The following is a 17,174-nucleotide window of genomic DNA, read 5'->3' as shown; positions in this document are numbered from 1 at the left end:
CTGTTTCTTTCACTGAGGGTCTTTCACAAGCTTCAGAGCTCCCTGCTTACTAACCACCACATGGCACAGTGGAAAGAGTGCTGGATTGGAGGTCAAAAGTCCTGAGTTTGAATCTTGGCTCTGCCACTTATTATCTGTATGACCTTGAACACAGCACTTCTTGCTAAGCCTTAGTGCCTCACCTGTAAAATAAGATATATGGACTAGATGACCTCTAGGCTTTCTTCCAGCTCGAAATCTACAATTGTAGTGTCTACTACACCTCCAACTCCCATTTTGCTCTTGCCCTCTCCTGTCTCAAATAGCTTTCAGCCCATTTCCCAAGTCCTGTCTTCTGTATTTACCTCACTCCCTTTGCTGTCACAGGTCCTTGTGCAATGGGTCTTCTACGATTAGCCTGAGAACACTTGGTATGTGTTTGTTGGATTGGATTGAATAGAGAATTAAAAAGGGCTTATTTCAAGCCCCTCCTGCCCATAGGTTCCCCAATGCACATCCGACCATCTCCCTACCTGCCTGAGAGAGCACACACACACACACACTTCTAAAAGATGGATATATTCCTCACCTTAATATATGCCCAAGAAACTGGCAAAATGGCACTGGAGCCCCAGGGAGAAGCACTGACAGTACCCAAAGGATGCCCATCTTTATCCACCATTATTGGCATGACTGGATGGTTTGGTAGAAAAGGAGCAAGATGCTTCTTCCTAGACAATTTGAAAAAAAAAAGCATAACTTGAAGAAATGCACAAAAAAAACCCAATTTCTTTATGTGGTTGACAGTGAAGAAAGAGATCATAAGATCATAGCTCTGAAGCTGGGAGGGACTTCAGAGGCTCTCATCTCCAACCCCTATTCAAAAGGTTAAATTACTTGTTCAAGCTTAAGACAATTAAATGTCATAGTTAGGATTTGAACCCAGATCTTTCTGACTCAGAGCCCAGCCCTCTAACTACTTGCCTTTCAGATTAATAATTAATAATAGCTAGCATTTACATAGTGCCTACTACGTGCTAGGCACTATACTAAGTGCTTTACAAATATTATCTCATTTGATCCTCTGAACAATCTAGGAGGTAGGTGTTGGTATTATTCCCATTTTACAGTTGAAGAAACAGAGGCAGGCAGAGATTAAGTAGCTCGCCAGGGTCACACAGCTAGTAAGTGTCTGAGGTCCCACTTGAACTCAGGTCTTCCTGACTCCAGGCCCAACACTCAATCCATTGCACCAGTTAGCTGCCAAATTCGGTGCAGGATTTTACTCTCTGGGGAAAAGGCACAAAGGAGTCACCAGCCCTGGAGGTTAAAGAGAAGGACTCTCTCACTGGCAGCTCTGCAGAAGCAAGTTACATGACTCTTCATTAATGCCCTACCCCCACCAGAGCAGGGGCACATCAGCAATTGTGTGGACAGATTCACGTGTACTCCACAGGTGACTGGCCATTCTACAACGGGCACTGACGAGAGGACAACTTTTCCTATTATGGAGTCAGAGGACCTGGGTTTGAATCTCAGCTCCATGAGTTATTTTTTCTGGTTCAGTTACTTAAATTCCCTTGGCTCCATCTTCCTTATCTAAAAAACAAAATAGTTCAACTAAGTGACCTCTAAAGTCCCTTCTAATGCAGAATCTATGCCCCAGTGAACTAAAGGAAAGAAATAGGAAGGAAACAAGTATTTACTAAACACCAGCTATGTGCCAAGAACCATGCTAATTGCTTTACAAATATCTAATTTGATATATTACAACAGTCCCTTTATTATACCCATCTTACAGCTGAGGAAACTGAGGCAAAGAGATGTTAAATGACTTGCCTAGGAACCACCCAACTAGTAATTTTCTTAGGCCAGATTTGAACTCATGTTGCCCTGATGCTAGGCCCAGGGCTCTATCCATTGGGCCACCAAGCTACCACCGGAGGCAAGGAGTCGTCATTAACTAACAAGTGGTGTGTACATACAAATATGTGTGTATGTATATGTATACATGTATATGTATATATGTACGCTATATATACATATCTATATACATGTATGTATACACAAATATGTGTGTATGTATATAGATATACATATATACACACATCTGTATATATATACACATATTTGTATATGTGCGCGCGCGCACACACACACACACACACACACACACACACACACACACACACACATTTGTCTCCATTGTCATACCATGCTATAGTAACAAACCCTCCTAGCTATATGTAAATGACCATACATACCCTCCTCTGCATCCCTAAACCCCCTCATTTTATAGATGAGGAAACTGGGGCCCAGAGAAGGAAAGATACTTGCTCAAGGTCACTCATACCATCTAAACAAATGAATGAAAGTAGCATTGTAAGGATCTGAACCAGGAAGGATTTGAACTTTCATTTCAAATCCAACTGTCTTTCCATTACCAAATGGAATCCTACCAAGAAATAACCCTGAACAATCCTCCTACCATCACCACTCTTTTCTCAGTCAGCAAAGTTGGAAACTTTGCACAAGCTTCTTAATCCACACCTGTAACCCCAACCAAATATGAAAAGGTTCATCTTATTATCCCTAGTTGACTTCATTTTAGCTAAACCAGTGTATTTACATGTTCTCACCTTCCTCCATGTAGGGGTAGGAGAGTTGGACTCAATCATCTTCAGATTTTTCTTGTTGTTCAGATGTGCCCAATTCTGTGACCCCATTTGGGGTTTTCTTGGCAAAGACACTGGAGTGGTTTGTCATTTCCTTCTCCAACTCATTTTACAAATGAAGAAACTGAGGCAAACAGGGTTAAGTGACTTTCTCAGGGTCACACAAGTAATGAGTGTCTGTGGCCAGAATTGAACTCTGGAAAATGAGTCTTCCACTCCACCATCTAGCCGCCCCATCTTAAGATAAATAATCCTAATTATACACCGAGAGCTAGATAAGTAAGTGGTCAATCATCTGCACACTCTCCCTTCAGCTTTATAGGACATTTCTGGAGAAATTAACTAAATAGTCTTTGCAAAGCCTTCAGGAAGTGGTTGTCCACACCATGTTTCACAAGAGTTAATTTCAGTTCCACAGTCAGAGCGAGTTCACAATTAACAAGTATTTCTTGATGTTTGGTTGGCTTTGTACTTTGGTTTTATTCCTAATAATAATGTTCTTTCCTCCCTGCTCATCAAATATAGAGTAAGACTCCAGGCGGGGAACAGGTGAATTCTATAGATCCAAATCATTGTTCAGTGTTGACAGTGGCTTGGTAGAAAAGCTTCACTTAAGTTCTAAGTCTTTTAGGGAAAAGGCATCATTTTTTTTTTTCAGTAAGAAAAGTGCATCAGGCATTAAGACTTGAAAGGAAGTCCATCAACCCTCAATGGCATTGAACTATCATGAGCAGGGAATTGGGCATGAATAGTTAAAAGGCCTAGATTCAAATCTTGACTCTGCTACTGCGATTCATTCATTCAACAGACTTTTGTCAAGCATTTTTTTTTTGGGTGGAGTGAAGGGGGAGGCAATTAGGGTTAAGTGACTTGACCAGGGTCACGCAGCTAGTAAGATTTGAAATCAGGTCCTCCTGACTCCAAGGCCAGTGTTCTATCCACTGTACCACTTAGCTGCCCCCATTGTGAAGCACTTACTGAACTTGATGAGGGAAGAGTGGCAAAAGGTCTAATAAGACATGGCCTTAACCTCATGTAGCTTATAATAAGGGATGAAAATATACAAACATAATTATAATACAGAATATTGAAAAAATACATTGAAGGTTGCTAAACAAAAGACTATGTGAGGTCTAGGAAGGGAAATTCTTTACCAACAGGGGTATCAGGGAAGGCTTCATGAAAGAGGCATCATCTGAGTTGAGTTTAAGCGGGCATTCCAGCCATCAGGAACATCATGAACAGCGGTGAAGAGAGAGGAAAACACAAGATGTGTGGGGGCGGTGGGGGCGGTAAGGATTGCTATGGGGAACTTGGGTGTGCTCCAGCTTGACCGAAGCACAGGACCAACATGAGATAAGACTAGAAAATCAGTGCAATAACAGGCCTTGGATGTCAAGAACAGGATTCATTTTGCCTAGTGGACACCAGGGAGCCACTGAAGTAGGAGTAACACGGTCAGATTGGCATGTGAAAAAGAGTGTTCTATCAACAGTATAAAGGAAGGACTGAAAGGGAAGGGAGGGGAAGTGGGAAGACTTTACTATTGAAATCATCCAGGCGGGTAATACTGAAGACCTGTACTGGAGTGGCAACACCTGGAATAAAGAGGTATCTTGTGTAGGAGATGTGGCAGAGACTCAGCTGATGGGACATTGGATATGAGACGTATCGATACTACTTTTGTAGCTTCCAGCAAATACCTTTACCTCTCTAGGCTTCAGTTAAACCCTTCAAACAAATACTCATTCATTGATTAGTCTACAAAATGGGGGGAAACTGGCCTCAATGACATCCAAGATTCCCTTCATCTATAAATATATATCACATAACAATCCTATTATCTAAATGCCAATTATGATTCATAACAGCCCAACCAAATTCTTGACCTGCTTGCCAAGCTATTTTGCATCTGAATCATCTCTTCTACTACATGCCATTCCTTTAGAATTTCAACATTTACCTAAGGACATCTGGCTTGAACTAAAACTCCCTCTAAAAATTGCTGTTTAGTCATTTTTTCAGTGGTATCCAACTCTTAGTGACCCCAATTTGGGGTTTTCTTTGGCAAAGATAATGGAGTGGTTTGTCATTTCCTTCTCTATCTCATTTTACACATGAGAAAACTGAGGCAAACAGAGTCAAGTGACTTGCCCAGCATCACACATCTAGTAAGTGTCTGAGGCAAGATTTGAATTCAGGTCTTCCTGACCCAGTGTTCTATCCACTGCACCACCTAGCTGCTCCATCTCCAAAAATATAAAAAAAAAACAAAAACCATACGCTTTGTAGACATATGCTAATTTCTAGACTGTATTACTGCAGTAATGTGGACTGTTGCCCACATTACTAGACTATCCTAGAACTGGACACAACAAGAGTTCATCATGAGCAAATGACCTTTTCCTGTAAAGGAGTCCTTAATGGTGAAGAGGCACTGATACCTGTTGCGAAAGCAAAGATGAACATTTCTATGTAGGCTCTTTCAAAGAAGAATGGGCATTTCAATCCTCTGTTACCTTCATGAGTAGTCACAGATAGGTTATAGCAGCTAACCTGCCTTTAGCTTCATGGGATTAAGAACTTCAGGAGTCAGAGAGAAGAAAGGTGTTAACCAGGATCACATAAGGAGCAAAACAAGAGTTACGTTTCAAACCCTGGTCCTCTGACACCAGCTCTAGATCTCTTCCCACTCTGCTCCACTGCCATTTCATTTCTGCTTTCCTATCATCAGTCTGAAAGTAGATGGAGGAAGGAAGAGAAAAGAATACAGCAAATCCCCAGAGAGGAAGAACAGCAAGTCAGCTATCTGACATATTGTATGCCCCCCACTGGAGTCCCAGAGCCATGCCTAGGAACTTACACACCAATGGGCCCCATTCCAGGCCCACCACCACCATGAGGAATGCAGAATGTCTTGTGAAGGTTTAAATGTGAGACATCAGAGCCAAAGTCTCCTGGACGGCAGAGTCCAACCTGTCAGGGAGAAAGATTAGAGATAACAATCACTGGATGCAGAAAGGGAAACACCACAGAGAGTCCTTCTCCTTCCCAAAGAAGAAGCCTAGATGTCAATACCTGTGTGCACACAGAAGAGGTGTTCAAAGACATTGCTTGATCAGCAGTAGTAAGTCAATGTTGATCACAGTTCCCTCTTACCCCATCAGAGAAAGAGAGAGATGCAGGTTTAGGGAGGGTGGCCAGACATGGAATCATTTTATGAGCTTTCATGAAATTTTATCAATACTGGCCCTCCCCTTTAGTAAATATTTGACATTTCTGCCATCAGGAAGGCTTAGGGTTGCCACAAAAGCAAGAGCATGTGCTTGTTTAGAAGTGAAATTGAAGAGAGAAAGAGAGAGAGAGAGAGAGAGAGGAGAGAGAGAGAGAGAGAGAGAGAGAGAGAGAAAGAGAGAGAAAGAGAGAGAAAGAGACAGAGACAGAGAGAGAGAGAGAGAGAAAGAGAGAGAGAGAGAGAGAGAGAGAGAGAGAGAGAGAGAGAGAGAGATGTTTTGTATATATGTGATATTTATATAGGGATTATTGTATTTGTCATATCTATGCCCACAGCACATTATCTGACACTAAAAAGATATTTGTTCATTGATCAATTGATTGATAGTTCAGAGGAAAAATGGTAGAGTGGCTAAAGAGCTGGCTAAAACTCACATCTGACACACACTGACTGTGTGACCTAAAACACATCATTTAACCACTTAATCTATCCCAGAAAACTCTCCAAGATTATACATTGCAGAAAAGCTATTAACCTGCATTAGTAGAGTTTCCTCACTTGGGAGTTCTCTATCAATGAAATCACAGGTCCAATCCCTAGGCCTTTGTATAGTTGATACTCAATTATATACTCAGTGATTGGGTCTATGTGAAGGGGAAAGGGTCCCAATTTTCAAAATTAGCAAAATTTATGACCTTAATATTGGAAATACATCCCCAGAATATTCTTTTCAGTCTATCTAGCTTCTTAATTAAGTTTGGCATGTTTCTGGAGGACACACACATTGGCTTATTGTTGTTCAATCATGCCCAACTCTTTGTGACCCCATGGACCACAGAGCGTCAATACTGCCCATGGGTTTTCATGGTAAAGATACTGGAGTAATTTGCCATTTCTTTCTCCAGTGGATTAAGGCAAACAGAGGTTAAGAAACTTGCCCAGGGTCACACAGCTAGTGAGTGTCTGAAGTTGGATTTGAACTTAGGTCTTCCTAACTCTCGGCTTAACATGCTATCCACTGAGCAATCTAGCTGCCTTTACACAACTGGCTAGGAGACCTTAATTAGAAAGAGGGAAGGGGGCAGCTAGGTGGCACAGTGGATAGAGCACCGGCCCTGAAGTCAGGAGGACCTGAGTTCAAATCCGGCCTCAGACCAATCCGGCCTTGACACTTACTAGCTGTGTGACCCTGGGCAAGTCACTTAACCCCAATTGCCTAAAAATAAAAAAAAAAAAGAAAGAGTGAACCACCAAGGACTAACCATCATAGGACTTAAGGCTGAAAAGATCCTCCTAGGATCATAGAATCTAGAGTCACAAGGATCTTTAGGGGTCATCTAGTCCAACTCTCCCGTGATTACTGATGAGAAAAGTAAGGACCAGAGAAGGGAAGGGATCCAAGATCATTCCACCCTTGTCATCTTCCTCCAACAAGAGTCCTGTGACAGGTGCTGAGGACTCTTACCAACATCCCTTCCTGTAACAGCCTCCTATCAGGTCTTCTTGTCGAATCTATCCCTCTGATGCAGCTTTTCATCCTTTACACAACCACCAAAATAACCTTTTTTATACACATATTTCATCACAGTACTCTTCTACTCAAAGAATTCTAATTGCTTCCTGAATAAAGTTCAAACTGCATATCCTGGCATTCAGGCCCTCAACAACCTCACACCATCTAGTCTAACGATCTCGTTTTTATGTTTGAGAGAAACTAGCTTTCCAAGGTTTTTTAGGTAGTGAGAAGAAAAGCTGGAATTTAAAGCCAGAGTTCCAACCACTGTAAGGAAGAAAATGGCCTAGTAACAATAAACTGCCACTGATAAGCTATGACAAAGATAAGTCTCACTGCATTAGTCCAAATTCAACACCAGTTCAAGTCACTTCACAATCATTCCTATTTTCAACATGGCAGACAGTAACCATACTAAGTTTCTATACTTAACAAAGCAATGGATACAGGATTAGCCTTTCTAAGACTACAAAGCAATATGCTGTCTGTGTACTGTGTCTTTAAAAAGAGTCAGTGTGAAGCACAGAGAAGGGGGGGATGATATGAGGTGGCAGGCTCAATTATATTCAGGAGACTATTAAGCAGATCAGGACAGTCTTACACTCCCCACTGTGTTTTATCAGCAGAGTATGTTACAAAAACCAAAGAATTCATCAGCATCACCCCCTAGGACATGCATATCCATCTCTACTTTACAGATGAAGAAGCCCAGCAGCTGAGAGGGTAAATGATGGAGTCCCAGGCTGCTGACAACTCAGCAAGCACCTCAAGCCGAAGAGCTAGGGCAGAGGCGCTAGTGGGCCATCTTGACCAGAGGCTGCTCCCATAGGGCTCCATCACCACCTGCCAAGCTTGCTGGAGAATATGTTCTCTAGATTCCCAAACAGAAAGCAGTGAATGAAACCAGATGTAAAGAACACAAAAAAAGGCAGTGTGATATAATCTTTGAAGTCAGAGGACCTGAGTTAAAATCCCAACTCAGGTACTAAAAACCTGTGGGAGGAAGTCACTTAACCTTTTTAGGGTCCTCATCTGCCAAAAAATGATCTGTATGGCCCTTTTCAAGTCTAACTCTATGGGCTTCAACTCTGTGTATTACATGTTAATTCAGCCAATGTAGGAGGTAAGAAGAAAAATAAAGTCTGATTTTTTTTTGCCTTGAAATTGCAGATTTATCAGAGATGACTCAGTTTATAGAGAGAACTCTTTTACATTCATTCATTTAAAACACATTAATCAAGTGCCTACTGTGAGCAGAGTAATATGCTAGGTATTGGCGAAGATACAAAATTTGAAAATACATACTCCCCATCAGGCTGTCAGGTCCATGAAAGAAGGGTTAGCCCCTTCCCCAAAATGAGATCCTAAACAGAAATCATGAAAACTGCAAGATGTTACAAGATAACTTCAAAACACAATTATAAAAGGTCCTGGGGGAAAAGAATCCCCATGGAGGGGTGGCCTTTAAAATGAATTCACCAGGTAAAGCCAGGGAGGAAAGTTCTTCCAGGCATCAGACATAGCCTAAGCAAAGTCATGCTGCATGGTCAAGGACAGAGAGAGTCATATTGTAATATGAGATAGGGCCTCAAAAGTCAGGCTGTGGAGGGCCTTGACTGCCAGGCAAAGTAGCCACTGAAGACTCTGGAGAAGCAACAACATGACCAGACCAGCTCTAGGTAGAAAAAAAGGTTGTTCATCAATACAAAAACATAACAGAACATACACAAAATGAACACTAAAAGCTGTGTAACTGCAATGACTAATCTTGACGCCAGAAAAGAGATGAAAGTAACGCTGACTTTTTCTCGGAGGGGTGAAGGACAATCAATACAGAATGTGGCACGTGCAGTCAGATGTGATTACTACATTAATCAACTTTGCTCAACTGTTTTCCCCTTGTTAAAAGGGAAGGATTATTAGATGGGAGACTAAGATAAGTTCATTTCAAAACAATGGTGACGTGAAAACAAAAGCATCAATAAAATTTTAAGAAAAGAAATATTGTTCTACCAACAGTATGGAGAATGTTCTGGAAAGGAGGCTATTAAAATCATAGAAGCTCTGATAGTAATGAGATGTAGCAAGATGATGGCAGAAGGAATAAAAAAGGATAGACCGTCCCACCTGTGCATTCATGTTTGCTCCATCCAGGTAAACTTGGCCTCCATGTTGGTGGATGAGGTCACACACATCACTGATATTCTCCTCAAATACCCCATTGGTGGATGGGTAAGTGATCATGATGCCTGCCAAGTTCTCTTTATGCTTATCTACCTATAGGACAGAAAAGTAGAGGGAAATAAATCATTTATATCTCCTGAATGGAAAGAAAAATGGAATCACAGAATTTGGAAACTGGAAGATCATTTAGTCCAAACTCTTCATTTTACAGATAAGGAAACTGAAGTCCAGAATGATTGGGTGATGTGTCCAAGGTCACACAGTGAAGGAAGGGCAGGGATGGGAAAAGAAACTTGGTCTCAACTTCAACTTCACTTTTCTACTATACCTAAGCAAGTAGATGGAGCAACAGATAACGTACTAGACTTTGGAATCAGCAAGTCCTGATTTCAACTCTGGCCTCAGACATTTGCTAACTGTGTGACCCTGGGAAAGTCACTTAAGCTCTGTCCCAATTTCCTCATCTATAAAATAAAGATAATAATAGCACCCACTAGTCAGGGGGTATTGTGAGGATAAAATGAGATCATATTTGTAACATGACTTCTGAATCTGAAAGTGCTGTATAAATACTAGCTGCTATTATGCTATTATGATACTAGTCTTAGACTTTTTATTCTTAAAATTGCCTGAAATCCCATGAGTAGCAAGGACATCTAGGTTATAATTACGCTTCATGAAGACACTGTAAAGAAAAATAAAAACACCTATTCTAGCTAGTTCTCAACAGCCTAAGTTGGAGGAGGTTGAAGTGATTTGGACACAAATGTCTCTAAAGAAGAGTTGGTTTTTTAATCTAAATTTCATAGTGAGTAGAGGACCCAGAGTCAAGAGACATGGATGTGAGTCCTGGCTCTGCCAACTTTACACCTATTTGGCCGTGACTTGAGCAAGTCCTTTTAACTAAGCCTCAAGTCTTCATTTGTAAAATTCGGGTAACAGTCAAATACTTGTTAAGATAGACCCTTATAAACATCTAAATGCCCTAGGCAACTCTCTAAGCCTGGAAGGTCAGCTGGTCAGTTGGTAAGCATTTATTAAGCAGCTACTAATGTGCCAAGCACTATACTAAGTGCTAGGGATACAAAAGACAGTCCCTAGAGTAGATTAGGTGCCTTTGGCTCTGGTAGAGTGCTTCCTCACTGCAAGTTTCCTTATTAACCAAAAGAATCATAGGCCCACAACAACCAATTATTATTACTGTCTCAACCTCCCATTTTCCTTTATTTGGGTACGGCGAATCTAGCACGTTCTCCTCTCCCCACCCCAGATATTTCCTTCCCTTCTTTCTCTGAAAAGACAGGAGAAGTCTTGTCTTTGGCCTTCTGATAAAAGCACAGATACACAGAAAAGCAAATAAGTTTTGTCAGGCTGATAGGCCTAGGGATCATTAAGCAGGGGCCAAAAAAAAAAATCAACCCAAAGTGATTACATCATATATTTGATGGTCTTATAAAATACACCCAAAGGCAAAGAATGTTCATTAGAGATACCTGGGGAGGGAGGGAGGGAGGGAGGGAGGAAGGAAGGAAGGAAGGAAGGAAGGAAGGAAGGAAGGAAGTAAGGAAGGAAGGAAGGAAGGAAGGAAGGAAGGAAGATGTGGGTGGGCCAGAAGGGATGAGCAGAACTGTGGAATCTTCTATTTCCCTTGGAAGGCAGCCACACGAAGCTCCTAGTCCCTCAGCCTAATAACCTGAACAGGCAAATCTATTCAACTGATTTTCTTCACACTCTCAAGATTCCCTGGCTTGCTAGTCTACTGGCAGCAAGCAGATATGGTTGCTAGGCAACGCCTTTACCAGGGATTTGGGAGTGCAGGGAGGGAGGAGGGAGGAGAGAGGAAGACAGTCTGAAACTTTCAGCAGGTGAAGGCTGAAACCATGCTGCAGACATTTGGGTAATTTGCAAAGATGTTTCATTCCTGTCACAAGTCTTGAACAGAAGGTTTAAAAGTTTGCATGCCACCCTTAAGAGCAGGAAGGAGTAAGGAGAGAAGGGGTCAGAAGAGAGTATCCTTAGACTGCCAAAGATCAGATTCACTTGCTTATACAAAGACTCCTTAAATGCATGAATAAGAGGAGAGGATATATTCTAGTCATCTTCATCTTGTTTCTCTAAACTGGGATAGAGGAGGGGGAAAGTCAAGGGGCAAGTTAATCCAGAGCCAAAGGTCCTTGCTGCCATTTTCTTATATGCCAGTGTGGATTGTTGGACTCTAATTTTAGGTCACTTTCCCTAAACCTGCTCAGAAGATAGATCTCAGCTGAAGTTAGGAACCCAAGGAAGAGAGAAGACACTCTCAGATGTCCACAGGTACCTTCCCCTTCTTGCCCCCTTCCCTCATTCCAACCCTCCAACAGTCATTAACAGCAGGAACTGTGCTCACCATGGCTCTGAGATGAACTAGGTCAATACTCCCATTTTTGTCCACCTCCACTGGCTGAATCTTCATCCCAGCCATCCGGGCACTTGCAGGGTTGGTACCATGTGCAGATTTAGGAATAAGGCAGACCTTACAAAATGAAAAGTATGCAGGGGGGAGGAAGAATGAAGGTTTTAAAAAAAAGATTCTAAAAAAAAACCCTATAACCACCAGTTTTATAAAGCAGTAATGTTAAGTAAGAATGAACATTCATCCAGATGTGCCTGGTACAAACAATAACAAAATGAACACTAAATAATAATCATTGTAGGCTTTTTTTTAAAAATTCTAATACAGCCCATTGAGTGGTGCCTTATAATGCACTGTAAGCTATGAGCTGATAAGCTTTCTTGGTTACAGATTGTTCAGAGGCAAGAGAAAGTAGTGCTTTTAATTTCAGTTCCTCTCCCCTCAATTTTTCTTAAAAGACAGTGCAGATGTTCAGAATATTAGTACAACTTTCCTCCTCCCACCCCATCCCCCCAAACTGTCATGGCCTTATTTCAAACTTGTCTTATGCATGAAACATAAAAATACAATGGAGGGGGACTGAAAAACAATAACTTCTTTCCCATCTGAGTTTTCTGGATCAAAAGTCTGTTGCTACCCCAGGGAAATGAGTCAGCTGGTTTTCCCTAAGTTCAATTTAACTTGTTCAAACATTACAGTGATAGAGGTACTCTAAACTCAATTAATCAGAAAAACCACAAGGCCACAAGCAAAATCAGACTTAAATGTCAGATCCATTGTTGCTTGAAAAGCACTCCCTGTATTCTGGGTTCATATAAACACTGGTTAACCTAGGATGAACTGAAAGTTATGAAAAAACAAGAGGAAAACAGAGAATCTTCCAGTTTCAACACAGTAATTATTTAATCGATATGTATTGAACACTTATGTGCAAGGCACACACATGAAGCATAAGCTTCATAATAGCTTTATCCGCAATAGCAAAACAAAACAAACAAAAAAACCCTGAAAATCACCAGTTAGGGAATAACAGGATAAATTATAGAATATGAAAAAAGAGATGATTAAGCCATAAGAAAAGATGATAATGAGGAACACAAAGACATATGAAATGGTAATGCATGCAGAGTGAAGAATCAGAACAATATGCACTATGATGACATTCAAAGTAAAACTAGAGGAAGGATCTGTGATTTCAGCCATGTTGTCCCACAGCTTTCAGTGTGAGAACTTTCTGTACAGTACAAATCTAACAGGTAAGGCCCAGGGACCTGGCTTGATGTACAAAGAAATTAAGTGATTTGTGCAAAGTTACATATCTATTTAGCATCAGGGTCAGGATTTGAATTTAGATCTTTCTGATCTAGAGTCTTTGGAATAATTCCCCAGATGACTGGCCCTGTCTCCATTGTGAACCCTACAAACTTTGTCCAGGGCAACAACTCATCAAGATGGGTTTCATCATCACTACTCCCTCCAACCACTAACCAGCTGCTACTGACTGGGCAGTTAAGCCCTGGAGCTCCCGAATAACAGCACCATCACTGCTACTACTACCACCACCACTTGCCTAGCCCTGCTACCAGCCTGGTTGCCGCAGCTGTCAAATCAGGGGATCAACCCGTATGGAGGTAAGATCTAGCGACTACCTTTAAAGGCAATGTAACCCTAACTCCTCAGCACCCACAGCAACTAAAAAAGAATATGGTCATTACTAAAATCCTCAGCACTATTGTATGTTCCAACATCAGAAACAGAGATGGTTTTATCAAACAAAATGGCACTAAAGAGCATGTGTTACTATCTGCTTTGCTGTTGTACCCTTAGGACCACTGGGTCTTTCCATCTGACTCTCAGCTGAAATCACCTATATTGTTTATACATTCCACCCCCTTAGAGAGGGAAAGCCTGTTTCACATTTCTCTTTGTATCCCCAGCACTTAGCCCAATGGTTTTCCATTCATATATTCATTCCTGACTCCAAGGTCAATGCTCTATTAAGAGCAATTAATTGAGTTGTGGCATACTGGATAGAGGGCCAGACTTGAAAGTCAGAGATAATCTAGGTTAAAAACCTGTCTTTGGTATTTACTAGCTTTTATGACTATGGATAAGCCTCACTTTCCACATAATATTGCAGTGCCTGCCTCACAGGGGTGTCGTAGGGCTCAAATGAGGAAATATGTACGTATTATATAAATATCAATTAGTTATTAGCGTTTTGAATAGAATTTTTCAAAAACATAGTTTATAGAGAGCTTGGCTTGGACTCAGGAAGATATGATTTTAATCCAACCCCTGACACCTGGATATGAGACCCTGAGCTAGGTCTGAATGACCATGTCACTTAACAAGTCAATTAACTTCTTCCTCACCTAGAAACTAATAATAATGCCTGTGATAGCTACTTCACAGCTCAAATGAGTTAAAATATGTAAAGTGCTTTTTAAACTAAAATATAAATATTATTATCATTTACTACTACCACCACTACCAGTGCTATTACGATGATCATACACTATTAGCTATAACTATTAGTATAACTGCTACTGTTTAATTTCCCCTCCTTAACTAGTAACTGAGCATTTGACAGAAAGTACGAATGAAGGGAGTGCTGGTAAATGTCTGATAACAGGTTCACAGAAAGTAGATGGCAGGAGTAGTCAGGTGGTACAGTGGATAAAGCAGTGGCCCTGGAGGCAGGAGGACCCGATTTCAAATTCAGCTGGGTGATTCTGGGCAAGTCACAACCCCATTGCCTCAAAAAAAAACAAGTGGATGGCACTTTTTAAAAAAACATGTTAAATAATTAAATCAAATTAAATAAGTTGAATAAATAAATGTTAATAAACAATTTATCTATCACTTTCTTAAGTCTAGACAATTAACAAAACAATAGATCAAGCCCTGATTTGTAGTGGTTCTAAATTTCTAAGGTATAAATGCTCACAGTGAAAACAGCACATCCCTAGAACATACATGCATGTGTATATATATATATGCATACATACACGCAAACCCCCCATATTTCACCAGAGATATTTAGAAGGAACTTGGATGGCTCCCTAAGCCATATTCATTTCCACTTCATGATCTTACAAAGAGAAGATATTTCTTGGCAGCCATTACAGTATGCCATGTTACAGCTGCATTTCAGAGAAGGAAAAAAAAATCCTCCCTAGCTGCATTAGTGCACATGTCCTTCCTTATCTTTCCTTTTGACAACTAGAAAAGCCAGCCTCAAATGGAGCCTTTGATCTAGAAAGGACCAAACGTTCAAGCTCATTACGTCTACTTTTACAAACAAAGAATAAGAACTGTTCCTGCTTTTTTTGTGCTGCAGTACAGAACATCGTGTTCTAGGATTGAGGAAAAGACTGGACTTCTCTTACACCTGAGAATAAAATGGAACCTAATAAAGCCTTAGTTATTTCTAACAGTGTTGATGAAGGTGCTAAAGGAGAAATATGTTACACACAAAAAAATTCTGGGGCCACAGAAGGTGGAACAATGAAGAAAGAGGAGGGGCAGGAGGTCCAGTGAGTCGTGTAATTATGTCCTGCTTTGGCACATACTTGGCATCGATAACCCTGAAAAGTTACCTCATCTCAAAATGCCTAAGGCACCTCTCATGAGAGCCAAAAAACCCTGCTGAAAACGTTACTCATTGATATTCCCCTAGACCAATGGAATCACAAATATGGTACAAAAAAAATTACAAAAAGGCCTTTGGTTTTCTTGCCTCAACCTTCTCTTTGGTTCCGTACATTCATGGACATTCATAGGTATTTGCGTGGTGTTAGGTTGGAAGTTTGGTCAAAGTGTGGTGGAAACATGGAGCAAGGTACCATCTACACAGCAGTGGGTTATTAGCCAGGAGATCTTGACTCTGTTCCCAGCTCTGTCACTAACCCCTCATATGATTCTAGGCAAGATACACCATTACTTATTTTCAGTTCACTCATTTGTCCTCGGGGGGGAGGAAGGAGACTAGATTTAAGGCTTTCATTTGCTTTGAAATTCCCTAACTACAGCTGTGCTCTTGCTCAAGACATAAAAAATCACAAATTTGTGATTAAAAATTTTTAGTCAAATTTGGAGAAGTCTTTAAACTAATCTCTATTCATCAACCAGGGCAAAGCAATCAAGACACACATACCTGTAAGGGCAGGAGAAGTGATCAGAGGAAAGATAGAGAGAAAAGGGAGTGCTATTTCCTTTTTACTTTGCTCTTTAAGGAGAAAATTTTTAAATGTTTAGCAAATACCATCAGGAGTGCACTCACATCTGCATGTACCATCTACTTACTATTGCCATCCATCTCTCAATTGCCATCTGGACACACCATCATTTGTAGCTCCATTCACAAGTCAATATTAGTTCTAGCTAGGAATCAGTTATAAACTGATCCTACCTCTCCCTACCACATCTGAAAACTCTGGGATATACAATCCCCTGTCAATTGGATATACAATCCTATTGCTGTTGGGGATTAACTCAATTCAATAGAAGACTTTAGCACCTGCTGGCCAAAACAATAGTTCCCTGTTGTATCAGCAGCTCCTACATGTTGGCTCACTAGCTCTGAACATTCACTCAGGGTAGCAGGAGGCCAGAGATACATGGGGAGGTCAGCAAGGCAGGATGAGATCAAAAGCATTCAGAACAACAGCAAGGCAGAAAATATAAAAATATGTTCTCTTTCTGCTGTACATTCTGTGGGCATGAGCTTCCCCTACCCGGATTTGATTCCTTCCCCCTTCCCTCCTTCCCTCCTTCCTTCCCTCCCTCCCTTCCTCCCTCCCTCCCTCCCTTCCTTCCTTCCTTCCTTCCTTCCACAAATATTTGTTAAGCAATTATGAGGTACCCCAGAACCATGCAGGGAAGGAAGTCCAGAGGCAGGCTGGTGAATTTTGATCTGAATATACATTCTTCAAAATGGCTGCATGAGATGTTTGGAAGGCAAGTGCCAGCATCCCCCATTTCACAGATAGAAGAGTTGGAGTCACAGAGGTTTGGGCAGCCCAAGGCTATCCCTTGTTCACACTCACAATTCGGTGATGCTCTCCTTTGTTGCTTAAATAAGCCTTGATTGCAGCCAACCCAGCATATTCTCCCTGGGCTCCACTGCAAAAAGAAAAAGGAAAGAGAAGAAAGGTCAGGCTTCAGATCTTTCTCATTTGCATTAATTCATTT

General features: G+C 41.1%; 1 protein-coding gene across 1 annotated transcript in view; it reads right to left on the bottom strand.

Moving 5' to 3' along the window:
• The window catches only part of GLDC (glycine decarboxylase), a 109,657-nt gene that overhangs the window by 17,478 nt on the left and 75,005 nt on the right, over positions 1–17,174 (bottom strand). The window contains exons 16-20 of the mRNA XM_021006352.2: positions 17,030–17,105; positions 11,973–12,098; positions 9,530–9,679; positions 5,518–5,630; positions 569–710 (exon numbers count right to left, since the gene is read on the bottom strand). Coding sequence (XP_020862011.1) covers positions 569–710; positions 5,518–5,630; positions 9,530–9,679; positions 11,973–12,098; positions 17,030–17,105 — 607 coding nt within the window. The remainder of the gene's footprint in view (positions 1–568; positions 711–5,517; positions 5,631–9,529; positions 9,680–11,972; positions 12,099–17,029; positions 17,106–17,174) is intronic.

The sequence above is a fragment of the Phascolarctos cinereus genome, unplaced genomic scaffold (assembly GCF_003287225.1).
Source record: "Phascolarctos cinereus isolate Bilbo 61053 unplaced genomic scaffold, phaCin_HiC Scaffold_4;HRSCAF=312, whole genome shotgun sequence".
Lineage (NCBI taxonomy): Eukaryota > Metazoa > Chordata > Mammalia > Diprotodontia > Phascolarctidae > Phascolarctos > Phascolarctos cinereus.
Note: the sequence above shows the minus strand (reverse complement) of the source record. Positions and strands in the feature narration are given on the sequence as shown.